General features: G+C 52.6%; 1 protein-coding gene across 1 annotated transcript in view; it reads right to left on the bottom strand.

Annotated features, from left to right (window-relative positions):
• ADAMTS2 (ADAM metallopeptidase with thrombospondin type 1 motif 2) overlaps positions 1 to 13815 on the bottom strand; it is a 225139-nt gene extending 211324 nt beyond the window's left edge. The window contains exons 1-2 of the mRNA XM_077911167.1: positions 13635 to 13815; positions 12232 to 12626 (exon numbers count right to left, since the gene is read on the bottom strand). Coding sequence (XP_077767293.1) covers positions 12232 to 12626; positions 13635 to 13764 — 525 coding nt within the window. The 5' untranslated portion in view covers positions 13765 to 13815. The remainder of the gene's footprint in view (positions 1 to 12231; positions 12627 to 13634) is intronic.
• Between the last annotated feature and the right edge of the window lie 12151 nt (positions 13816 to 25966).

The raw sequence follows: 25966 nt of genomic DNA, 5'->3' as shown, positions 1-25966 counted from the left end.
CTCAGGAAACACAGACCCTGGGAGTCATATAACACTTCTGGCTTTGGGGGGCAGTGGAGGTGGGGGTGGCGGTGTGTGAGGTGTAGACACATTTTATCTAGATTTCAGCTCCTTTGCTGATAAAAGTAGGACCTTAGAAAACTAGAATTCAGAGGATATTGCCTTCACACAAAATCCATCTTAGTCCACAAGCAAGCATTATATTTTATTAAGCAGAGAAATGCCAGGGGCGTTCCCATCAGAGCCAGGCGCAGACGTGGATGCACAAAGCCACTGCTGTTACTTAACATTACTCTGAAGGTTCTAGATGATGCAGATTGGAAATGAGGCTCCGAAATTATCGTTTCCAGACAGTACAACTGTATACCTAGAAAACCCAGGGGAATCTGCAAAGATATATTAAAATTAATGAGTTCAATCAAGCAGCTTGATAAAAGACAATTATGTAAAAATCAACAGCTTTCCTGTACACCAACAATAGATGGAAATGATTCAATAAACAATAGCAAAAAGGAAAAAAAATCCCTGAAATGACACTGACTTAAATCCACGGGTGACCCTTATAAAAAAAACGTGTAATACTTTACTGGACAACATCAAAGCAGAATTAAATCAATTGAAAGATACACCATGTTCTGGTAAATACTGTAAATTATGTCAATTCCTCCTTTAATTGGTTTTGAGGTTTAATTTAATGTCAATCAAATTCACAAGGATTGTTTTTAACCTGACAAAACAATTCTAAAATTCAATTGAAAGAATAAACAGATGTGACCAGCCAAGAAAATTTTGCAAAAGAATAACAGCAAAACGGGAAGTATCCAGCCAGATGTCTCAAAGCAGCACTGTCCAACAGAAATGTAATGAGAACTTCACATGGAGCCACATTGAAAAAAAAAAAAAAAAGCAGGTGAAATTAATTTCAGCAATATATCTTACTTTATCCAGTATATCCAAAATATTATCATTTCAATCTATAATAGATACTTTTAGATTACCAATGAGATATTTTATATTCTTTTTTTTTGTACAAAGTCTTTGAATATTGAGTATTTTACACTCAGGCACCTCTCACTTCAGACCAGCCACATTTCAAGTGGCCAATAGCCTCATCTGTCTCATAGCTACCATAGTGGACTGTGTAGCTGTAAAGTAGCTAATTCTTTAGATATCACTGCTTTAAGGCTCTAATGATAAACCATTTAGTTCTGGTAGAACAGAATGACAGAAAAATAGAATTTATCTATGGTATTGGTTAATCCAACATTTCATTTGCAACTAATGAGAGATGGTAAGATGGCATAATCCATTAAAAACCTACATATACTCATATTCACAGCTCTTGAGCCACTTTTTATCATACCTTCAGAAGCTCTGTCCCAATCAGATTGGCTGCCTAAACAAAGCTTGCATGAAACAAATACACCTTATTTGCCAGGTGGTCCCAATCCCTGCTTTCAAGGGAGAAATACCAGGTTTAGAGACGAATCCTTAATATTCTGCTCACAGAGCTAACAAGCGCTAGGCCTTCCGGTGTGAACAGCCCTGTCTCTGTTGCAGCTCTACTTCTCAGGCTGAGAACTGCATGCCAGCTCTCAGGGCCTTGAAATCACTTCTAACAGAGTAATAATAACAACAACAATAAAAACTGCATGTCCAGGACTCTAGACACACATTTTTTCACATTTACCATCTCTGAACTCTGGGATGAAATCACTGAGTCTTATCACCAGTTGCAGCAGGCAGCAACCATGTGGTGGCTGGCACTGCCTGGCACGCACCAACCTGACCATGACATTTCACTTATATGCCATCACTTCACTTGAATTGCATGTAGGGTCAGCACATCTTGTGTTGAGATTCTTGCCACCCAAAATGTCTTCAAAAAATCACACCATAATGGCAAAAAAATTATGGTGTGTGCGCAAAGGCACAGAGACAACAGAGTATGCAGCTTTGGCGTCAATGACGAATGCCCCTGGAGGAATGACTGTAACTCTGCACTTTACCAAAGAGAGGAAGACATCCAGAAGTGAAGGAGACAGTCACATGCTAAGTAAGCCAAGCAAGTGAGAAGGGAGGAATGGCCCACTGTTTGGAGCAACCAGGGGCAGGGTGGCTGGTGTCTACACCTATTAAGACTGTAGTTAAGGTGCCATGGCGCGGTTTAATTGGGAATGTCCAGTGTGCCCTGTAATTGATGGCACCTTAGAACAGATGAAATGCACAAATGGCCAACATTTCCCAAACCCTTGACTTGGGCTAAGTGCCTATTGTCCACTCATCCTTCCAATGTCCAGCAAGGAGGGTGTAGATAGCATTCCCCCCTTTGCAAGCCAAAGGAAAGAGGTTTCGTGGCATTTCAACTCATGTCCAGGCTGCCCAGCTCTGCAGGGTACAGATGACCATGTGACACAGCAGCCTCCAGTCCACACCATGTCCACACCATGTCCATGCTCACTCGAAACCTGCAAGGCAACGTGGGGCAGTTCAGGGCCCACCTAGCCCCTCTGCACTGCCTAGGCTTGGGTTCTGGATGCCAGAGTTTCCTCTGCCTTCAAGCAAAAGCTGTGTGCCCCACTCCACAGGCCTAGAGTAGATGTGCACTGTAATTGAAATTCATGGATGAGCCCGAGGAGCCAGCTCCAAGCTCTGTAATAACTTCTCCATATTAATGGCAGCACCGCAGACCCGGTGGACAGTTGACATTTAGTATGAAACATAAGCAGCAGAACAAGAGGCTCCTACCTGGGCCCTCCCATTCCAAAGCGCCTGCCAGTTGGGGGAAGTGGGGGCCCACGGTGGTGCCAAGATTCGGAGGGCTAGGGTCTTCCTCTCCCCTCAGGACCTCTACCCCTTCTCAGTACCCCCCCCCCCCGCTGCTGGAAACCCCTGCCAAGAACACACATGAACATACATACACACTCACATTCGAATGCACATGCTCACTCAGGTGGACATACATGTACACCTACAGACACACATGCACACTCACACCTATGCACACACTCACATGTTCATTCCAATGCATAGAATCACATGCATAAGCACACATTCACATGCAGATACATATCACATCACACTCATACAGATATGCATGCACATGCACCCACATCCCCACCATAGGCACACAAACATGCACATATGTTCCCCAGGCTGCCCAAGCAGGGGAGGGCAGTGAGGGTAATGAAGGATTGTTAGTACAGACCCAGGGTCCCAGAAAGGGACCCACATGCATCTGTCCCTATGGATTTCCGCAACCAGAGTGGGGAGGCCCAGGTCACAGCTCAGGCCAGCACACAGCAAAGCCAGCCTGGATGCTAAGTGGGCACACCAGGCCACGGGGCGTGTTCCTGTGGCTCAGGGCAGATGAGCTCTTCAAGGACTGCTCACGCTGGCTTCCGCACTCATGGTCCTCAGTGGCCTAGGTGATGATCTGGTCTTTCCCACCTCTGGGCCGACCCCTGGCATCACTCCATACTCACCAAGTGCTGAGGGCCCAAGGGGACAGGTAGCCAGGGCTGGCCATGGGGCAGAAAGAGCCTGAAGTTGGTCAACACGTGAACGGGAGGCACCATTACATCCACAACCAGTGCCAGAAACACACGGGACCACGCGGCGGAGTTAGGGGAGGGGATGGCAAGGTGATGGGGAGAACTCGGGAAGAGCTGGCCTCCCTGGGCTCAGGCTCAGGGATCAGACACCGACTATGCTGGCCCTTCGTGAGGGGCCGAGCTGGGCTCCACTCTGCCCTTCCCTAGAGGATTCCACGGAGAGAGGCAACCCCACACCGCGACAGCCCACAGGCACAGGTCCCAGTAACACGCGGGGCCTAGCCTTCCTCATCTGTAAAAGGGCCATAACAAGGACGACTGCGGGGACTGGGACACGGGCAGCGGGGGTTGCGGGTGTAGACCATGATCCTCTGACGGCCTTCCCTTGAGGGCCGCGCGGGCAGCAGGGCCGGCAGCGGCAGAGGCGCGGAGCGGGGTCGAGCGCGAGGCGCCCTCGGGGTGGTCCCGGCTCTCGGCGCCGCGACGTGGCCAGATCAGAGCCAGTCCGCGCCTGGCATTCCTGGGCCACAGTGATTGGCTACGGAAACGTCCCGTGACCTAATCCCGACCAGGCAGAATGAAGCTCAAGCCTGGCGGGAACCTCCAAAAAATAGCTTCCCTTTCCCGCCAGGCCAGCTCTCGGAGTGTGAGGGTGCGGACGGCCGCAGCCCCCGGTCCCCCAAGGAACAGAGTCACACAGGGGAGGAAAACAGGACGATGGGGCCCAAGGGTACACTCCATCCCCGAACTGCCTACCGAATCCCATGACTTCTCTGACGTCCTTTTTTCTGTGGTTAAATACACATAATGTAAAACTTACCATCTTAACCATTTTTAGTGTAGTTCAATGCTATTAAATACATCCAAAATGTGGCACAACTGTCACCAGACCTCTTTTTCTCTTGTAAAGCTGAAACTCTGTAACCATTCACAATAGCCCCCATTCCCCTCTTCCCCATAGTCCCTGGCAACCATCTATGGTTGTCTATGGCTGTCTATGATTTTAAGGACTCTAGGTGCCTCAGATGAGTCTGGGTTTCAGACCACTGATGCACCTATGCATCAGTGCATAGGCCTGGGGGCCACCACAAGGCAAATGGGTCACAGACTGCTACTCTGCGACCTGGAGCTCGAACCCCTGACAAGTCAGCCTCCATCAGGGCAGCCACAGGTCCATGCACGTCCCTACCCCGCCCAGGCAAGGAAGAACACCTAGGAAGCTCCATCTTTTCCACCGGATCGCTCCCAGTGAGAAGTGGTGGGGAGGCCAGCCAAAGGCTGTGGACGCCTGGAAGGGGGCATGGGATGGTTGTGATGAAGTCAGGCTGGGTTCTCAGCAAGTTCCCCAGCCGCTGCCGGCAAGGAGTCCTGGCCCTCTAATGATCCTGCTGCCAGTACACCTCCCAACACTTCCACACCTGCCTCTGGAGGCTCTTGTGAGGGGACCTCAGGGCCCACACGGGGGTCTTCACCTGGGCTTGTTTGCCCAAACCATATCAACAGACTCAGAAACACAGTTTCTCTGAAGGAGAAATGGGAGGCTCAGCAGCAAGGAGCCCACACTCCCAGGAGGCAACAATCTCTCAAGGGATGTAGGGCTTGGACTTGCCGGGGTCCCCACCTCTCCCTTCTCCAGCCCTGTCCCCTCACTTGTGTCTGCTTCCCGTCTGGCCCCTAAGACACGTGGAGTTGCCCTGGAAGGGTCCCCAAAACAGTTAACTTCAGCCCCCAGTTCCCACATGGACAAACTGAGGCCAATGACGGGAGGATTTGCCAGAGTCACAAGATGACTTGCCAGAGCCCAGACCAACATCTCCTCCCTCCACCCAAATCTTCCCCATATAGGACTAGGAAGTGGGGTGGTCTTCCTTACCCTACTTAGTTTGATTTAGACCAAGGGTTTTGAACTCAGGTTTCATAAACCCCAAAGCAGGGGCAGGAAAACTATAAAACCACATGCTGTGCACAAGAGCTTTCCTATGGGAAAGGAGGCACAGCTTTCAGCCATTGTCCAAGGGGGCTGTCCCCAGTGAGTGTGGGCATTCTGGGATTGGCAAGAGAGCAGATGAAGCAAGACAGGCCAGGGTGAGCACTGGCGGGTGCGGGGCCTCAGGGACAAGCCTACATAGGCTTCCAGTCCCCGCTTCCTGGGAACTCTCATTTCACAGCTCCCAACTGAGTTCTGCCCAGCCAGAGCTGGGCCCTGCAGACATAGCTGGGTACGTGTTATCCATGGCACGTTACCAAGAAGCAGAGGGTGCAGCATGGCATGTGAATGTCTAGTATGGCTTCCTGGATGAAATGCCATTTAGCTGAGACCTAGAGAGTGACCTAAAGATGAAGGGATAAGAGTGGTCCAGGTAAGGGCACAGCATATGCAAAGGCTGTAAGCTGGGGGCATCCTGTGTTGGAGGAACTAAAAGATAAGTGTGATGAGGCACAGGCATGACGGAGACACAGTGACAGACAAAACTAGAGGCCACTGGGCCAGGTCATAGGTGGCCTTAAATGCCAGGCCAGTGGATTTGAATGTTTGTCCAGGTTTGGATTTTTTTAAAGATTTTATTGATTGATTCATGAGAGACACAGAGGGAGGCAGAGACACAGGCAGAGGGAGAAGCAGGCTCCCTGTGGGGAGCCCAGTGTGGGACTTGATCCCAGGACCCCGGGATCTTGCCCTGAGCCAAAGGCAGATGCTCATCCACTGAGCCACCCAGGTGCCCCAATGTTTGGATTTTTTTTTAAGGGCACTTAGAATCATTGAAAGATCTTATTAAGCAAAAGAGTGCCGTGATTTAATATATGGCTTATAAAAATCAGCATGGCTGCTGTGTGAAGAAATAGTTGCTGGGGAGACACCAATGAGCAGCAGCGGAGGAACATAGGCTCAAGAGACAGGGCTTGGGGTCAGGCGTGGTAGAGAGATGGAAACTGGGATAAAGTCTAGAGATGTCTAGGATGGCGGTCTACTGGATGTGGGGGGTCATGGACAGGGATCAAAGGAGTGATCCTGGAAATCAAACCCCGAGTCAGCTCTGCACTCAGTGCATTCAGTGCAGAGTCTGCTTAAGATTCTCTCTCTTGAGCTCTCGAGCTCTCTATCTCTCTCTAAAATAAACAAATAAAATCTTTAAAAAAAAAAAAAAAAAGGCTGGACAGAGTAGGGGCCTGGCCAAGAGGGCAGCCTAGCAGGGGAGCCTCAGTCTTGGGGCCCTCTGAACCTCTGACATACAATGAGGATCAAGCCCCCAGGGAGGTGTGTACACTGGCCCCCCTCAGATCTCAGGATGGGACCAGACCTTAGAAGCCAGACCCTTCCTACTGCCCAGCCCATGAAGACTTCTACCCATGGGCTCTGTCAGGCTCTATCAGGCCAGAGAAGTCTCCACAGCTGCACTGAGGTAGGAGGCAGAGGTGGGATAGGGTGCTTCGGTCCCACTGGAGTCCCTGCTGCCATCATCCAGCTGTGAAGACTCGGGCAACCTGCCAGGAACTTCAGGCTGGAGCAGGTCAGCCATGTGTCAGCAAGCACTCAGCCACCAGGCCTGCTCCCAGCTCCCACAAACAGACAACACCCCGACTGAGAAGGTCTCTGGGAGTCAAAACAGGAAAGTTAAGAAATGTTTTAAATAAATGCATTTCTTCATTTTGAGTCTTTTTGTTGGCATGCAAAAAAAAAAGACAATAAAATGTAGTGAGCAGGATCTTGGAATCAGGCAGACATGCATTTAAATACTGGCTGCAAAGTTTGAAGCAAGCTCTCAGCATTTGGAGCCTCAGTTCTTTCACCCATAGAATGGGGATAATATCAGGCATAGGCCATAGGATGTTGTAAGGACTGAACAAGGTGAAGCAGGCATAAGGCACTCAGCAGGGAGCCTGGCACATAGCACATAGTCGAGGTAAGCAAACTATGACTTACTATTATTACCTTTATGCCAATAGGCTTCTCATTGGATTTTCAAAAGATTTTATTTATTTATTAGAGAGAGAGAGTGTGTGTGTGCATGAGTGGGAGGGAAAGGCAGAGGGAAAGAGAGAAGCAAACTACCCACTGAGCAGGGAGTCAGATGCCAGGCTTGATCCCAGGACCCTAGGATCCTGACCTGAGCGAAAGGCAGATGCTTAACTGAATGAGCAACCCAGGCATCTCCTAATTGGGTTTTTAATGAGCACATATGAATAATATGAAATTATGGGGCCTGAAAGGTACTAGGAGACTATAGCAATGTGACATATAAGAATCCTTTGTTAAGCATAATTTTCTAATGCATCATGAAAAGACAAACCTTAACCTTTCCCTGTGAATATTATGAACAACTTCTGTCTAGTGGCTGTAGAAAAAAAAAACTGGAAGCTATACATTTACCAGCCTCTCTAGGAATAAAGTGCACAGTATGCCTTATGAAGCATGTCTTCACGTGGCATTTCTTGAGTGTGTATCTCTACCTGATTCCAGAAGAATCTACATCTTGGCGGGCTCAGAATCCCAATCTCATACCAACTGAAGGAACAGCACTCTTCTGCTCTCTGTTTCTGGGTCTCTGCAAATCCCATGTCCTACCTGATTCTCACAGGAGCACCAAACCTCAGGCTGGCCAGAGTGAAACCCAGGACTCAGCTGGAATTAATCAGGAAAAGATGTCAGCCAGACACTGCTGTGGCCCCTGGACTCACTGCAGAACAAAGCCAACACATAGGAAGAAAGAGGCAAGTGTCCTCATGACCTAGCGGGGGCACCTGGATTCAGCCATGCCTGAAGACTTATCATTATGTGAACTAATCACTTCTCGTTTTTTGTTTAAACTAATTTAAGCTGCCTGTCACTTGTAACTGAAAAGATTCTGGCAGAGTGAAATGAGAATCCCCTCAATTAGGAGACTGCTGTCCACAGAAAACAAAGCTACCATTGCCTTCCTTTATTTTTAAGATTTTACTTATTTATTTTTAGAGAACACACACAAGCAAACAGAGGGGCAGAGGGAGAGAGAGAACCCCATGCAGACACCACACTGAGCATGGAGCCCAATGTGGAGCTCAATCCCATGACTCGAGATAATGATCTGAGCTGAAACCAAGAGTGGGACACCTACTGAGCCACCCAGGTGCCCCTACTGCTGCCTTCCATTAAAGTAGAGAAACAAACTCAGGGCCAGGCAAGGAGATAAGTAAAGGAGCTGAACAGGCCAGGAGCAGGACATTAGGCCTGAAAGGCCTGCAGCTCTCAGGAGAGGCATGTCCCACCCTAAGCCTCTAAATGTAAGCTACAGGACCCCAACTGCCTGCCGGGACCCTGCTCTAGGGTTTTTCGTCAGGAAGGCATGTTCTGCAAAGAAGGGGTTCCATGGTCCCATCTATGTGGGAAATGATGGAGGACTTAGAGTATGAGACATTTATTTATTACAGAACTTCTCAAAGATCCCAGTGGGCCCCCCAAATCTCCCAAGCTGAAGGCAAGCGGCAGCCTTTCCCACATCAGTTGTCTGATGAAACCCATTTGCTACAAGCAACCTGTGCTGGAATCTGTAGAACTCTCTCCCACAGAAATGAGGCTGTTGAGCCTTGCTTGTCAAAGGGTGGCCTGTGGCCCAGCAGCATTAACCTGGGAGCTTATAAGAAATGCAGAACTTGGGGTGTCTGGGTGGCTCAGTCAGTTAAGCATCCAATTCTTCATTTTGACTCAGGTCATGATCCCGGCATTGTGAGATCAAGCCCTGCTTTGGGCTCCACACTGTGTATGGAGCCTACTTAAGATTCTCTCAAAAAAAAATTAAAAAAAAAAAAAAAAAAAGCTTCTCTCTCGCCCTCTCCCCTCTGCCATTTTCTGCCCACTCATGCTCTCTCTCTCTAAGGAAAAAAAAAAAAAAAGAGTGGTGACCGGGTAAGTCAATCAGTTAAACATCTGCCTTCGGCTCAGGTCGTAACCCCAGGGTCCTGGGATTGAACTTGCATCAGGCTCCCTGCTCAATGGGAAGTCTGCCTCTCTCTCTCCACCTGCCTCTCCCCCAGCTCATGCTCCCACTCTCTTTCTCTCCCTCCCTCTCTCTCTCTTTCAAATAAAGAAATACAATCTTGCAAAGAAAAAAAAAGAAAGAAAGAAATGCAGCACTTTAGCCCACCCACACCCCCCTCCCATGTGTAGAACAAGGACCAGCATTTTAACAAGATCCCCAGGGATTTGCATGGACACCACAGACTGACACACCTGTTTCAGTGTGTTTTTCTATCGATGAAGGAAGAGCAGAAGCTTCAGAGGTGAGGCCTGTGCGGCATGGTAGTTAAGAGCCTGGGTAGCTGGGACAGTGAGATGCATTTCTCCATATAAGGCCTATTGAAAGGGTAGTGCCCATTTCAGTGTCTTCACCCCCCAGACTTGGGAGCAGCTCTCTCCAAGGGGCTGGAGAGAACCAGGCCAGATTCCTGCCATTATGGGCTAGGTGGTCTTGGGCAAGTCACTCAACCTCCTAGAGCCTCATCTCCCCATCTGCAATCCAGGGAGGAAAATCAGTGGCTCCAGGTCAGCCAGGGGGCAGAGGGATAACTGGAACCGAGACTGCACCATGTACAAAGCCCCAGGCCTACTAGTGATGCACAGAGAGGCCCAAAAGGTTAAGGAATTAATTGGTATAAAATGAGAAGAGACACACACACCAACATGAAAGAAAGGAAAGAAAGAAGGAAGAAAAAGGGAAGAAAAAGGGAAGAAAAAGGGAAGGGAAGGGAAAGGAAGGGAAGGGGAGAGGAGTAAGAGTAAAGAACTAATATTAATGCCCCATTGTCTCTGGGCCCTATTTCATTGACAGCATTCAAGGCCCCTCAGACAAGCCCCAGCCCTTCTTCCAATTCCAGTCTGCTTTCCAGCTGTCTTGCAGCTGCACAGGTGTGTGTCCATACTTGAGACATCTCACCATGCCTGTCCTGACCAGGCCAATGAATACCTGGTACCTCTGCACAGGTTCTTCTTCCCTCTGCTAAGATTGCCAACCTGCACCTTTGCCTACTGCCAACCCATTCTTCAAATAGCCCCCAGGAGCATGGCATCAGAGCCTTGGACAGAGTGCCCCTCAGCCCATCAGTGGCCTGGAGCCCCAGGTGGCGCAGGGCCAGCTGTACCTCCAACCGGGACAGCAGACAAATGGCATTAGGGACCTTGTGGCTAAACAAATAACTCACCAAAGGACAGATGAAGGGATGATGCAGCGACAAAGCCTCCCTGAAATGCTCTCCATCAGGAATTTCTTAGTACACAGGAGCTGGCCCACCTACAGACTGCATCTGTGTCAACTCCCCCAACCCCTGGAGTCCCCAGCACCAACTGGCTTTTATTTCGGAAATTCACCTGCAGCATAAAATGAGACACGCCTGTGAGGCCCAGCATGGCCTCAGAGACAATGGACATAAAAAGGGCTGCCCAAGGATAACCCAACTCCTCCAAGGACATTTATAGTTGTTTGCAGCATGCCTGGGTTCTAACTAAATCCAGCCAAAGGCAGTGATTTTCCGAAGCAACAAGTGACATTTCCTGTGTCTCCATAAAAAGAACACCAGCGGTTGTGGGGCTCTGGTGTAATTGCTGGCTCTGCAGGCAGCAGGACGAGCCTAAGGACAGGGGGCTCAGGGGCCAGCAAGGCTGGGACAGCGGCCACTTGCACGGAACAGGAGTGCCCTGAGCGGCAATTAGAGCAGAACCCATGGTGGGAGGCTTCAGATGTCTGGGCAGCACTGCCAGCCTGACCACCGCACCCCCAATCCAAAATAGAAAACTGCAGTGGTTTCTGCCGCGTGCCAGGCCCTGGGGCAGCTGGACAGAGCACCACCAATGTCAGCCTCCTCCCTGAGCATCAATCCAGGCTTCCTCTGAGGCCCCCTCAGGCCAAGCCACGGTTCCTCTGGGCCCCTGGAAACAGGAAAATGTTCCAGGGATCCAGTCACACCGGGTGGCCCATGCAGTCCCAGTGGAGGACTCCGCCTCTCTCCTGTCCTTCAGAGGCTGCCCATGGACATCAGAGCCTGCATTTCCAAATGCTCCCCTTGGCTCAAAATAGAGAAAACCGACTTTTCAAATTACCAGCTGGAGTTCAACAGGAAACCACAGCATAAAAATCAGTGGCTCCAGGTCAGCCAGGGGGCAGAGGGATAACTGGGCATTTCAGCACCACTGCCTGCTCGCTGGGCTGACACCCCCTGCGCACACACATCACACATGCTACAATGCCCATGGACATACACTCCGCAGATACTCTGACACCCAAAGGAGCAGAAACCTACAGATGCACACATGCACAGTACACATATTAGCATAGGTGCACAAGTACCCAGATCGGAGTACACACCCACATTCCAAAATGTGTGTCCACGTGCAGACACACGCACTGGCAGAGATGTTCACACACCTGGTTATAACAGGAAGACCTGTGTCCAGCGGGTATTAGGGAGACCACCCTCTTGCCATTTGAGCAGAGCTTTGGAGACCCTGACCCACTGCATAATCACTCCTCTCGGACCAATCGAAATAACTTGCCTTCTTGCCAACCCCTCGGTTCAGTGCCTGGTGGTCCCTACAACACAGGGGTGCAAAGGACATCCTCAGTGCAGGACTTGGAGTCACAGGTCACCAGCTTCCAAGTCCCGGGGCAAGAGCAGTGGGCAGAAAGGAGCCCACGAAGGGAGTACTCACCAGTCCGTCGCAGTTGCTGAGCGCCACGGAGGAGGCTTCAGCCAGGCCCGCCACGTCTCCGACGTAGAGGCACGTCCCAAGCAGGGGCTCCACGCGGGTGGCGCCCGACTCGCTTTGCCACTCCACGGTGGCGCCAGGCGCCACGAGGCGGGCATTGGGCCGCAGCCGCAGGTGCAGGTCTCGGCCGAAGACCGTGACATTGTAGAAGAGGCGGCCGCCGGGGTCCTCCTCGTGGTCTCCAGGTAAGCCCGGGGTCTGGACTGGGGCCGCCCTGCGGGCGCGTGCTCCCGCCTGGGCCGACGCCGCCGACACCACGTGGGACACCAGGCGGCCCTGGGCGTCAGTGCGCACCGGCACCGCCAGGATGCGCTCAGCTCCGCGCCCCAGGGGCCGGCCTGCAACGGGAAGGGGCGTTAGACCCGCCAGGACCTCGGCGCCCAGGAGCCCAGCCGCCCAGCCCCGCATCCCCCCGCACCCCCCCCCCCGCCCCATCACCACCGCTGCGAAGGGGAGGGCTCTCTGCCAGGCAACCCCTAGAAACTAGCCTGCACCTCCCGGCCTTCTTCCAACTGGGAAGGGGCGCTAACAGGGCCACCCCTCTGGAGCCCTGCCCCCCCCAGGCGGTCCCCCTCTGGGACCCTGCCAGCCAAGCGTTCTGCCCCCTGCCCCGCTCCGGGCTGGGGCTGCCCTGGGGACGGCCCCGTCAGAGCGCCCCCGCCCCTTGAACCTACCGTCCTCGGCAGGACGCGGGGCTGCTCCGAGACCGCTGCGGGTCGGCCCCTCCCCCGTGCGCCTAGCCTCTACCCCTCCGCGCCCGCCGCCCGGGCGCCCTCGCCGCTCGCCTCCGGAGCGGCGGGGACTCGGCTCCCCCGGGCACGCGCGGCCTGCCCTCCGTGTCCAGCTCTCGGTGGGACCAATGCCGGGACGCCCTCCCCGCGCGCCCGAAGGCAGGGAAGGGTGGAGCGGGGTCCCTCGGGTCCTCGGGGATTCCCTCCGGGGCGCCGCGCAGTCCCCAAGGACCCAAGGCGGCGCGCTCAGCACCCGGCTCCTCCCGAGCGTCCCCGGACGCGAGCCCCGGCGCCGCCTCGCCCCGGCACCCCGGGACCCGCCGGGGCCCGCGCTGCGCTCCCTGCCGCGGGGCTTTCCCGGCCCTCCATCCCCTCGCTCCGCGTCCCGGGAGCCGCGAACACGCCGAGGTTCCCCCCGGCCGGAGGAGCTCGGGCGCGCCGCGGGGCGCCCCCTGCGCGACCAACCCGGCCCCGAAGTTGGCCAACTTGGCCCCGGGCGGGGCGCGCGGAGTTTGCCCAAGTCGGGCTAGACGCCACCTGGGGAGGGGGCGGCGGAGCTCGCGGGGCGGGGCCCGGCGGCCGGGGTCGGCGGCGCGGGGGCCCGGCCGCACCTACCCGGGGGGGCGGCGGCGGCGGCGAGCCGGGCGTCCGCGGGCGGCGGCGGCAGCAGGAGCGGCGGCGGCAGCAGCAGCAGCAGCAGCGCGGGGCAGAGCAGGCGGCGAGCGGCTCCCGCCGGCGGATCCATGGCAGCCGGACCGCAGCCGGGGCCCCGCACTCGCTGCCGGCGCGAAAGTTCCCCGCGCGCCGCCCAGCCCACATCTGGGGGCAGCTGGAGCCGCCCGCAGCTGCAGCACCGCAGGGCGCGGGGCGGAGGAGGCGAGGCGCGGAGGGGAGGGGAGGGGCGGGCGGGGAGCGCGGAGGGGAGGCGGGGAGAGGGAAGGAGCGAGCGAGCGAGGGAGGCAGGAGGGAGGAGAAGGCGAGCGAGGGGAGGGCGGGGACGGCGGGCGCCTCAGCCTGCGGTGACCCGGCGCTTCTTGGCGCGGCCGCCGCCCCCCCCGCCCCCCCCGCCCCCGCCCGCCCCCGCCCGCCCCCCTCCTCTCGCCGCCGCCGCCGCCGCCGCGGCGAAGCAGAGACACCCCGAGGCGGAGGCAGAGCAGCCCCGCCGGCCGGGCGCGGGGAGCCCTGCCTCCGGCCCCGATCGGGCGTGCCCCGCGCCCTGGCGGCGCACAACCTCGAGGCAAGGCGCCTGCCGGAGCATCCCCACCCGGAGAGTCCTTGGGGCGCCTGGGTCGCGCCCGTCCGCCGCGGGGCGCAAAGAGCTGCCTCCCCCTCTCCGGGCGCCCTCGGGCAGGACAGGGCGCAGGAATGGGACCGGGTTGGGGAGGCCTGAGATGGAAACTCCAGAGGCTGGAAGACGCTTTTACAGGAGCGAGCGTGCACTGCAGGCAATATCCCAAATATCAACTTTTACCCTTACAGAGAGACAGACGCAAGATTCCTTCCTCTCCAGGAAGTTCCTGTCCCCTCCAGCTGTCTCCCCATCCCTCTGTGGCAGCCTCTGAATACAGCCCCCTCCACCTAGAAGAGGGCCCCCTCCCTCCAGCGCTCAGTCAGGCTGCTGCCCTCACCTGCCCAGCATCCCGGAGCCTCCTGGCCTTTGCACTCCCAGGCCTGCCTCAAATAGCCTCTCTGCACTCCACCCACCTTTTCCAACTCAGCATCCAAGGCATCCATCCCTCTACATCCTGGAGCAAGTTGGCTGTCAAAGCCCATCCCCAGATGGAATCCTTCCTCTCCAGCACAGCCTTCCCGCTGCTGCAGCCTGGATTCACTCTCCTACCTCCTGTCCCCCAGCACAGTGACTCTCCTTCCCCAGGTCCCACCCAGAAAACCCTAGTAGACATGTGTCTGTAGGAATATCTGTGCTCTGTGTTCCCAGACCACTGCCTCATTTGCTTGGATGGTGGATACCTCTCCTTTTGGATTTTCTCAGTTGCCCTGCCTCGGACCTGTGTGGGCAGGGCTTTAGGGTCAGCCTTGGTCAAGCAGGGTCTGGTGACTCGGGCCCCTCCCTGCTGGCCAGGAAGGCCCAGTCTTATGGGGAAACACATGACTTGCACAACTTGCTCTAGCTGTGATTTTGCATCCCTGGTTCTGTCATCTTCAGACACATGTCTATCAGACACATGTCATCTTCAGGACCTGGGTGTGAGAGCTTTGCCGCTTGAAGGCCATCTTCACCTGGAATCTTCCCTCTGTGTCGCCTGAGAGTGCCCAAGACAGGATCCAGCCCCTAGGCTGGAACATTTGTTGTCAACACTAAAAATAGTGAAATTTCACATAAGAATTTAATTTCATATTTTTCTTGAGAAATTGGAAAATGTGGCCACACTGGGACTGCATTTCTGCTTATCCACCATGAAATGGGGCACGTGCCCTTCAGGACTCTAATAGGTCTTCTTTCCCCTATTCCCAGCAGGCATCCAATTTTGTGACCTCTGATGACATATCTGGTTCCAAAGAAAGTGGATGGTGATCAGCATATGGGAAGAGAAATGACTTCAGAGCCAGGCATCCAGGAGGACTTCCTATAAGAAGTGGCATGGGCTGAATCCTGAAGCGTACGCAAGCTAGGTACCCCAGAGTTGGGTATACCTAATTGCTGTCTTGAAACCCATGACACTCTGCCACTCATTCCTCCTGTGGTTGTCCATGTTTTCATCCTCCTCAAAAGATGAATAAGACCCAACCAACCACCTCACCTACATCAAGGGCCATGTTCTACTATCTCACTTGCTTCTCTGCTGGGTTTATGATCATTTCCATAATGCTCCTCCTACCACCACCGTTCTTTGTACGATACTTAAGTCTTTAAAGGATACTTTAAATCACCACCATAAATGGAAAGGCCAACATCTTACCATAATTCAAAGATAACTGCCAAAAATAAATAAGATGAAAACAAAAAAAATGTTGTCAAATTCTAGATACTACTGCCTGCAAAAGGCGCAGAGGCTGAGGCTGATTCGCAAGTGTTGGGAAAGTGTGAGGCAGATTAACAGAAGCAGAGACATTCCCTTTGATGCAGGCAGAAAGAGAAGAGCAGAATTGGGAAGGATGGCTCTCTTCCTTTGCAAATCGGTATTTTCCAGACGGGGACACATCCCACAAAATTATCGTGCATACTCTGATATACCAGCTCTAGGATACTTCTTGGAAAGGTGGTTTGTCTCTCTGACACTCCTGAATAAGCCTTGGCTGCCTTTCCTTTCCATATCACCCCTGGCCTCCTGGAGCTTCCCTCAGCCATGAGTGGGAGGCAGATCACTGCCCTTGACCAGCTCGTCCTTGGATCCCCACCGTGAGATCCCACAAGGCTGTGTGGAAAAATCAGGCACACGTGCATTGTAATGTACTGTCAAGTCCTTCATGTAGGGGACTCATTGACTTATCCCACTTCCCTGATCACCTGTCCTCAGCTCAAAAAAGAAAAATTATTATAATAATAAAGGAGGCACCTCCTATATCCTCAAATTTTCATGCTTTCTGATCTCTCCTCTTCCTCTTCTGAAAAATGCTGCCTTAGCCCTGGTACTTGCCTCTCCCTCTGGTCCTCTCTCCATCTCCTTCAGGTGAGAAGTAAGATGCAGAAATCCCTCATGGTTCTTTGCTCAAGTATACATATTTGGTCTAGATTGCGCTCCTGAGGACAGCAGAGTCAACTCAGCCACAACCTGAGATGAGCATGCGTCACCCATGTTTGTTTTGAATTGGACTTGAAGTCTTTAGATCTGGTTTGTGCTCTCCTGCTTGGCACGGTCCCCGCCACTCCCACTGTCCTACACCTCCTTATGGCTCACGATTGTTACCAGCCTGGTTCCTGAAGGGAATCGTGATCTAGAACAGCCTCGTGTTGTGGGAGAAGGATGAGGACAATCCAAGGTGATGTCGGGCCCTCTGACCCCCTTAAAACCTTCCCAAGGATATGAGGTACAGAAATAGAGGAGGACCTTTCCTGGTCACCTCGGGTGTCACAAATCACTACAGGTGTCTCGATGCAGGAATGCTAAGAAAGGAGAATCTCTTCCTCTCTGTCTGCCCCGGCTCTGGATAGGAGGGGTGCCCTGCCTTGTTCTGAAGACTTGAGGCAGGCCTCTCCGACTTACCTCTAGCTTCCAGGCCACATGTGCCAGCACAGACTTCATTAGCACTATTCCTGTCCCCCAGTGGCCACACAGAAACCAGAAGTTCTTCTGCCCTTTGACGAGGTCACCGTCCTTGGCAGGCCCTGCCCGCGCTGCAGGCAATAAGCAGATGGAAGGAATGAGGAGATTGAGGTTTCACCGTCCTTCCTCCCCATGAGCAAGCTCCTGGGGGTTAGAGGGAGGGACCTAGACTCTTCCAGTCTCCTGGGATCCCGATGCAGAACGTAACAAGCCGTGAGGTCTTAGTGACCTTGTCAAGGGGCCTCTGAAGGCAGTAGCTCTGTCCCCTTCCACTGATGGCAAGCAGCGGGTGCTATGGCCCCGTCAGATGCACTAGCAGAGTTCTGGCCAGGAGCGGCCTGGGTAAGCAATCTGTCTGGGGAATGCTGACGGAACAGATCGTAGAGTCCGGGTGGCCTTGGGGAGCATGGTTCTTGTTGTTTCTTGAGCACACACCACAGACACACACACACACTGACAGGGAGCCGTGTCAGGCAAAAGAGGAGACAAGGGCAGCAATTTTGTCCATTGTCACATTCCACACAGAGGTGTCCTACCACCGCTGTGATCAGTTCTGCCTGGAAGGAAAAGACAAAAGTATTTACAGTTTGAAGGCTTGGGGATCCAGGCTCAATCAACACTTCTAAATGGAAACACAGCTGGAAGCTCAGCCTCAATCCAAGGATCCAGGGAAAAATAAATGCTCAGTGCCTCCTTGTGACTGCCTACTTGCATATATGCTCGACCTCGCAAAGAGGCAACGAGGCCCAAGGATTTTCAAGGCAATGTCTGGGTGGTGCAGGTGGTGATGTCCCAGGCCTACTTTGATCAGGATCTAGACCTCTGTGTCTGGCTGTTTGGTCAAGCTGTCCGGTCTGAGAAAGGACTCTGGGTCCCTTAAGATGCCCCTAGCTCTAAGTAACAAAGCCAGCTTCAAATGTAAGGAAATGCATGATCTCATGTATCAGATCTGCAGGGATGGTGGCTCCAGAGCTCAACCTGCCACCCGCATATCATCTTTGCTCCTGACCACGTAGAAGGATGGCCAAACCACAAGCTGGTGCCCTGCCCTCTCTGAGAAGGGCTAGCTAACCCTCCTCTGGTCTGAGGGCCAAGGCTGGGTCATGTGCCTATTGCTGAACTGGCTGCTGACAAAGGACCAGGGGTGTTACTAGCACAAGCCTGAATTGACCATCTGAGGCACAATGCATGTTAGAGTTCAGCCTGATGCCCCGAGCACCTTGCTTGCCTTTATTTCCAAATGAGAGCATGGCACAGTCCCAAGCTCACCCTTGCCGGGAGAAAGAAGGCATTTCCTCATGTGACTTTATATCCCATTTCCAGACAAACCATCTGTAGAGCATTAATTTCTTTACATATAAATCCTATATGTAACTTGTGAAGGGCACAATCCTATGGTGGGGTTTCGTGTTGCAATCTTTTGTGAGCCTAACTGGGTATTTCCTCACTTATAATCCGGGGAATGTCAACCAGTGGCCCTAGCCAATGCCTTGCTGGACCCCAGGATCCCTGGCCTCCCAGGCTCTATTCTCTTTAGGTCACACTCTCTTTGTGTTCAATTTCTTCTACCCTATTTGCCCAACTCTGCACTATTCACAACATCCAGAGTGTCGGCATGCAAAAGGCCAGAGCTTTCAGCTGGGGCTGAAGTGGTGCTAACCATGGGATCCTAAGGCCAAGACTACGTGGGAGGAAATTCTGGATGTAGGGTTGAAGGCCCTTGGCCATCACTGTGGCCACTGCAGACTCCCTAGGGACCCATCTGCTCCTCTAGAAGGTTCATGGAGGCCTCACTCCCACCCAGGGTCCCATCCCTCGTAGGAAGGTCCTTCTTGGCTGGCTCCCTCCCTCCCAGCAGCTCCAGACGGTCCCTCTTCTGCACAAACACTGAAATTAGACGCAAAGTCCCCAGAACATCTGAAATGGAGCTCACGAAGGAATGGGTCATTTCTGCTCTCTACAAAATAGTGTCCCCTTCTTGCGATCATTCCACTGAAAGAAAACAAAGACATACATATGCCTGTATCTTTTGGATGGTATTCTAAAGTGTTTGGTTTTGGTGAAATAATCATCCCTGTGCCCAGCTGCTCTCACAGGCTCTATGGATTTGGCTCAAGGTGTCGTCAACACCTCTGGCTGGTCCTCAGGGCAGGTCCCGATGGATGCCATCCTGCCTCCACATGAAGATCCCTCCTTAGCAATGTCTCCAGCCCCTTTCCTCTAGGGCAGTCTCACTGCAAGTTTAAGAGCAGGTGCACCAACTACCCTGGGCAGGCCCAGGCCGTACCGTTAATGCAGTAACCCCAGCACCTCCATCAGGGCGTTCAGATCCCCAGCTACTCACAGCGCCATTTCCACCCCATGCCCATCCCTGCTCTGGTCCTCCTTGGCTCACATCTGGCATCTCCACGCCCACCAGGGCTCTGGGGGCATCCAGAGCCTCTCTCTTTCCTTACCACCCCCAACATCAAAGGGGTTACCAGATCTTTTTACCCTCTCATTAGTTCTGGAATCTGCCCCCTTTCCCTCTAACCCAGGCCTGGTCACCTCTTCTGGGCACCAGGGCAGGACCCACATGATTGTCCCAGTTGGGCACTGAATGCCTGAATTCGAGTACATTCAGTGACGTACCTTTCTCTCCTGCTAGCCTGACGAGTGTCTCCAAAACCCCACATGGAGTGGCTTGCACACAGCCGTGCTCAGCCCTTCCACACCCTGTCTCCTCATCTGTGGGGCTGAGATCACACACCTCATCTCCTTCCCAGGGTCACACAGACCTTGGGGCCTGGCCCCTTCTCATTTTCAAGGCGGGATTGACAGTGAAGCTGAAAATTCCAAATGTTCCTTCAGAATAATGAGGCAGATCTCCTAATGAGAGAGCTCCCTCCCGCACCTGGGGCATCACACCGCACATGCATATGTGATTTCAATTCCTCGTGGTAGCCCTGAGATGGGCAGATTGGACTCTGTCGGCCACTTTCCAATCCTGTGATCTTACAAAATGTATGTAACCTCACGATGCCTCAGTTTCTTAAACTGATCCGTGGCAGGGCAGGCCCTCCATACCTTACTTAGCTGGCATTACTTCCCATTTCTCCCTGTGCCCAGCTGTGCACGTAGTACAATATTGGGCTGTACACACAAAACTGTGCTCATTGGGAACTTTCTAGCATATTTTGGCCACATGCTTTTTTTCTTATCATTATTGACTTTAGAGCAAATTTCTGGCTGTACGGCAAGACGTGGGTGGCTGGGATGCCAGAGTTGCTTTTGGCCTAATAAACAACCTTGCCAAAGGCTTGCAGGAATTACTGCAACTGACAGAACACAGTCTGGCATATAGTAGGCACTCAGTAAATATTTGCAGAATGAATCAACAAAGTAAGATAATTTCCAAAGGTAGATGTTATGAAGAAAATAAAAAGAGACACATTATACAAAATGCATGGGACAGGGAGAGGGAAGGTGAGGGAAAGTTTTGGCCTACAGCTGATCAGAGAGAAGGTATTGGGAATGGGCAGCCTAAGCAATGGGTATCTCAAACAGAGAGACCGGCGTATGCAAAGGCCCTGAGGCAGGAAGGAAGGAGTTTCTCTGTTCCAGAGAAGGAAGAGCAGCAAAGCCTAGAGTAGGAAAAGAAGAAAGAGTGGAAGTGGGAAAGGGACCTGGGGGGTGAGAGATGAGGCAGAGCCTTGCAGGCAGGAGGTAGCATTTTGTTCTAAGTGGAATATTTAAACAAGAGAACGAAGAAAAATCATGTTCATCTCAAAACACTCTGGGAACTGTGAGACCTCACAGCACAGTGGACAGGGGCTTCCCAGCTTCTTTCTCAAGAGAAGGATCACATATGGCTCTGCCCCATGATTATCCCCATCCACCCTGGTCAGAGATTACTGGCCAGGCTGGACACCACAGTTTTCTTTTGCCACTGGAGTGGACAGATTAAGACACAGGGGTCTCTGTGACACCAGCGCTACTCTGCTGATGGATTAGCAAAGCTCTTAGGTAAATTATGTCCCTTAAGCATCATGACATCCTATGAGGTGGAACTGCAATATTTCCACTTTTAGGTAAAGAAGTCAAAGCTCTGGGATCGTAGGTCCCAGGGGAACAGAGCTGGTGAGACCCCCCCATGGACTCTCAGCAGAACCTGAGGGCTCACTTTCCACAAGAGTGCTTCTCCAAAACCCCTGCCCTCCTGGAGTTGGGCCCCAAGGCCCCTCCCCATAAATCCCTGCTTTTTGCCTAAAGTAGCAGTCATTAGCTATGGCTTATAAGGTCAAGTGCCATGGGGCACCTGGGTGACTCAGTCAGTTAAGTGTCTGCCTTCAGCTTAGGTCATGATCCCAGAGTCCTGGGTTGGAGCCCCATGTTGGGTTCTCTGCTCAGCAGGGAACTTGCTTCCCCCTCTCCTCTGAACTTATGCTCTCTCTCTATCTCTGCCTCTCTCTCTCTCAAATAAATGAATAAAATCTTTTAAAAAATAGATAAAGTCAAGCACCCTAAAGTATGAGGATACAGGGCCCTCCAGATGACAGTCTGAAAGCATAGGCTGCTGGGAGTGGGGTGCTCTCAGGAGGACTGCCATTTCAAGGTCTAGGGGCTTGCCAACAAGTTTATATGAGCAGAAAGCAGGAAGCTACTTCAGGGTACCTGGCAGACAACTGTCCCAGAAGCCGGGAGGCAAGAGTGTTCACTCACACACATGTGTGTGTGCACACAGACACACTTCGCCACACATGCGTGGTAGTACACGGGCACAGACAGGCTTGCAGACACACACTGACCCCCAGCCCACGAACACCCACAGACCCAGACATGTGGTCCAGAGCCCACGATCCACCCTGGCCTCTCTAACTGCATTTCTGAAAGTGAGAAAGAAGAAACCTAAGGAGCCTCAGGCAGCTGCTGTTCCCCCACAGCGATTTGCCATCCCCTTTCTGAGTGACCACGGCAACAGGGCAGCCTGAGTTCTCAGTCGCACCCCAGACTCCTTAGCAACCCTCGGCGGGTCGGCACTAAACTGGTCCCTGGCCTTGGCCAGCCCGTGGTCTCTGAATGTCTTCACCTGCCCTGGCCATGAAGGCTGTGGACAGAAGCTGCTGGTTCTCCTGAGGGTTGTGATGAATCGGGGGAGCCCCCTGGCCTGCTTGCTTAGGCTGCCGTGGCCCCCAGAGGGCTTTCTGTTCTCAAAGTCCCCCACAGGGCACAACATCTTGGCTTTTCTCCATCATTGCTGAGCCCAAGGGCCCTGCCCCACGCCTCAGAGCATCCTTGAAATCCAGTGCCAGGGGCTGGGCTGCCACTTGGCAGACAGTCCCTTCCCCGTAGGTCTGTGGTATCAGTCCTCCTCCTGACTCACTCTGCAGACCCTCTGATAGGGAGCCCCTCCTCCAGCACCTGCCAGAACCCCCCCCCCCATTCCACACAGCATCTCACACAGAGCCCAGACAGAAGGTCACTGTTGGCCACAATGTTGTTTTTAATTTTTGAGTAGGTAAATCACATGATCAGCTACTTTGTCATACTCGAGGCCCACTGAGACCCTCCTATCTTTTTTATATAAACACAGTAAAGCCTTCCCCTTACCCCTGGATGTTGGCAATGGGTATTTTGAGCCCGATCATGGATGTCACTGGTTTCCTTTTACTGGCTCTACCCTGGAAGACAATGCAGTGCAGAGCTGAGCCACAGCAGGGTCGCAGGGCTGGGCAGCTCCAAGGATGACCCAGCCCCCATCTGAGGGACCAAGCCCCTACTTTCCTGAATCCTCCCAGGGCACAAGACCCACTTGAGAATTGCAGAGCCAGGGGCGACCCTGAGCTCTTGGAGCAACAACCAATGAAGGGCAATGTGGTGCAAGGCCCATCAAAGATGCTCTGACTGCCAGTTTCCTGTCACATGGCACCAGGGAAATGGATGTCTCCAAAAAGCCAGACCTCCTCTCACTAGGAATGGACCTGGGCCTCAGTGGACCCTGGGCCTCCACCTTGCTGGACCTTGGACCTTGGCCTCACTGGACTCCCCAAACCTTGGCCCTCTTTGGCAGCTGACCCTGGGGCCCCCACTTCTGTGTTACTAGCGCAGCTCAAGCCTCGCCCTCCCCTCTGGAGGAGGCTGAGTCTCTGAAGGAAGTGTGTTCTGCAGAAGCCCTACTCCACTGAGCAAGCTGTCATCCTGGAGAAAAAAATAAAAACCTCCCAGCCTCACTTATAACAAACTTGGTCTGTTGTGCAACTTTGCAGTACAGAATGTGCATGTGCCCAATCTCCCGGCTGTTGCATAATTTTCCAGCTGTTTTCAGGACTATTTCATTCTTCGTCTGGCATGTTTCACAAGCCATATATAAAAATCAGATATATGTAAATATAAAGTTGAGCATATGTGTGCAACGAAGCGACAAGTGTAAAGGAGGGGAAGGAGGTGGGGGCCAGGACTTAGCAAAAAGGCAGATGAAACAAGTGTAAACATTTTGAATGCCACCTTCTAGAAGTCTGGGAGAGTAGGAGAACTTGGACTCAATTTAAATTTAAAGCGAGACATTTGTCCAGTAAAATCTATTTCAACTTGGTGGTGTTTGATTTCCCTCTTCACCAGGAGTTATTTTGTTTTTGTTTTTGGGGGTTTTGGTTTGTTTCAACACCAAAAATAATAAATAGATCCCTAAAACCCCACCATTTTTGTAAAAGAAACTCTGTGGGCATCTACTTGCCAACTATTTCTTAACAGCGTAACCCGAGATGCCCTTGTAAGGAGCCAAAAGGCATCAAGATGACAAATCCCCTCTGGAGCGCCACGTTGTCTGTTCAGGACCAGTCTGCACTTCCTCCTGGTGGGTATCCTGAGTTGCTGCTGGGCCCTCCCAGGGTCTGTGGGTTCCAGGTCACACAGGACAGTCCTCTCCCCCTGGAGCCAGCATCTGCCCAGGATTGCACCTGTGACAGGAAGCCAATGAGCAGAGGGACCCGCGGGAGCCGGCTGGTCTGAACTCCAAGCCACTAGCTGGAGCTTGCAGACTGAATCCTGCCCACAAGTGTTTTTGGTTGGACAGCACAGTGATTTTCTTTTAAATTTGAATTAGATAGGGACGCCTGGGTGGCTCAGTGGTTGAGTGTCTGCCTTCAGCTCAGGGCGTGATCCTGGGGTCCTGGGATCAAGTCCTGCTTCGGGCCCCCTGCAGGGAGCCTGCTTCCCCCTCTGCCTAGGTCTCTGCCTCTCTCTCTCTCTGCGTCTCTCATGAATAAATAAAATCTTTTTAAAAATTGAATTAGACATATAGCTACAAAAATTAAGAGACTTCTGATTAGAAATGTAGATTCTGGCCTCCTTTGGATCAAATAAAATACCCCAGCCTCACTGGGCTCTAGCATGGCAGCTGGAGCAGAGCTTAGGAGAGGCTGTACCTTCTGTTTCTACCTTTCTTCACTGTATCAGTGACCACTGGCCTTCTGAACCGCCTAGAACCTAGCAGCATGAGCAACAAGAATTATCCGGAACTCACAGCTCCACAGGTGAGCTGGGGCACTCTTTGGGCAGGATGGGTCTGCAGGGCAGCAGAGACAGCTCTGCTCCACGTTGGCCCGGGACACAGCAGTTCCTGGAAGAAGCTCATCTCATGGACAAGGTCAGAAGTTTCTAGAATTGTAAGCACCAAAACACAAAGCTTCTGAGACCTGGGATCCACACCAACACACCATCCCTTCCACCCATGGCTAGACAAGACACGTGGCCCTGCTTACAGGAATGAGACAAATGTCCTCTCCATCCTGGAGAGGGAAGCTGCAGAGAGGCATAGGGCAGAGGAGGTGGATACAGGGGTGGGGTGACCTGGATTGGATAGTGTTCCCCAAAAAAATGCATGTCTGCCCAGGATCTCAGAAAGGGACCTTTTCTGGAAATGGGGTTTTGTCATCCTGAATCAGAGTGGGCTACTGATCCAATGTGAATGGTGTCCTCCTAAGACAGGAAGTGGAGATGCGAAAAAAGAAAGACACGGAGAGAGCCATGTGATGGCAGGGGCAGAGACGAGAGGCGATGTCTACAAGTCAAGAAACAGCAACAAGCATGGCCAGCAGTGCTATGAAGCTAGGAGAGAGACACAGAACATGCTCTCCCTCTGAGGAGACACTCGCTTTGCTGACACCTTGATTTTAGATTTCTGGCCTACAGAACAGTACATCTCTCTTGTTTCAAGCCACTCAAACTTGTGGTGATTTGTTACGGCAGCCCTAGGAGACTACCACAGGGTGGGTGGGGGATTGACAACAATGATATTGTTGACTGCCCTCTTGGACACAATTATTCAAGACTCTCCCACTTGCAAAATACACTCGCTCCACTCACTCCCGCCCAAGGCAACCAATCCCGGCCTCAAGCTGAAGCCCAGAATCTCGTGCTTTAGGTCAGACCTGGGTGCAAGCAACTCTCGCTCCAGAGATCTATGGAACAAAAAGAGAAGCCATCTCTGTCCCTCCTCTCTCCACCCCCTGATACATGCCACAGGAGAGCAGGGACAGGATCACCCAACAAACACTCCCATTCAAAAAGCAAGACAGGTGGCCCCAAATAGTCACTGATCCATGGCAGCTCTTAAGCCCTGCTGGAGAAACATTGCCAGAAACTCTACCCTCAGGTAGACAATGTTCTGTAGGTAGGCTCCAGGCCCTCTCCCTGGGACGGATCCTCTGTCTTTTTTTTTTTTTTTTTTTTTTTTTTGGTCAA

This window comes from Canis aureus, chromosome 10, assembly GCF_053574225.1.
Source record: "Canis aureus isolate CA01 chromosome 10, VMU_Caureus_v.1.0, whole genome shotgun sequence".
NCBI lineage: Eukaryota > Metazoa > Chordata > Mammalia > Carnivora > Canidae > Canis > Canis aureus.
Note: the sequence above shows the minus strand (reverse complement) of the source record. Positions and strands in the feature narration are given on the sequence as shown.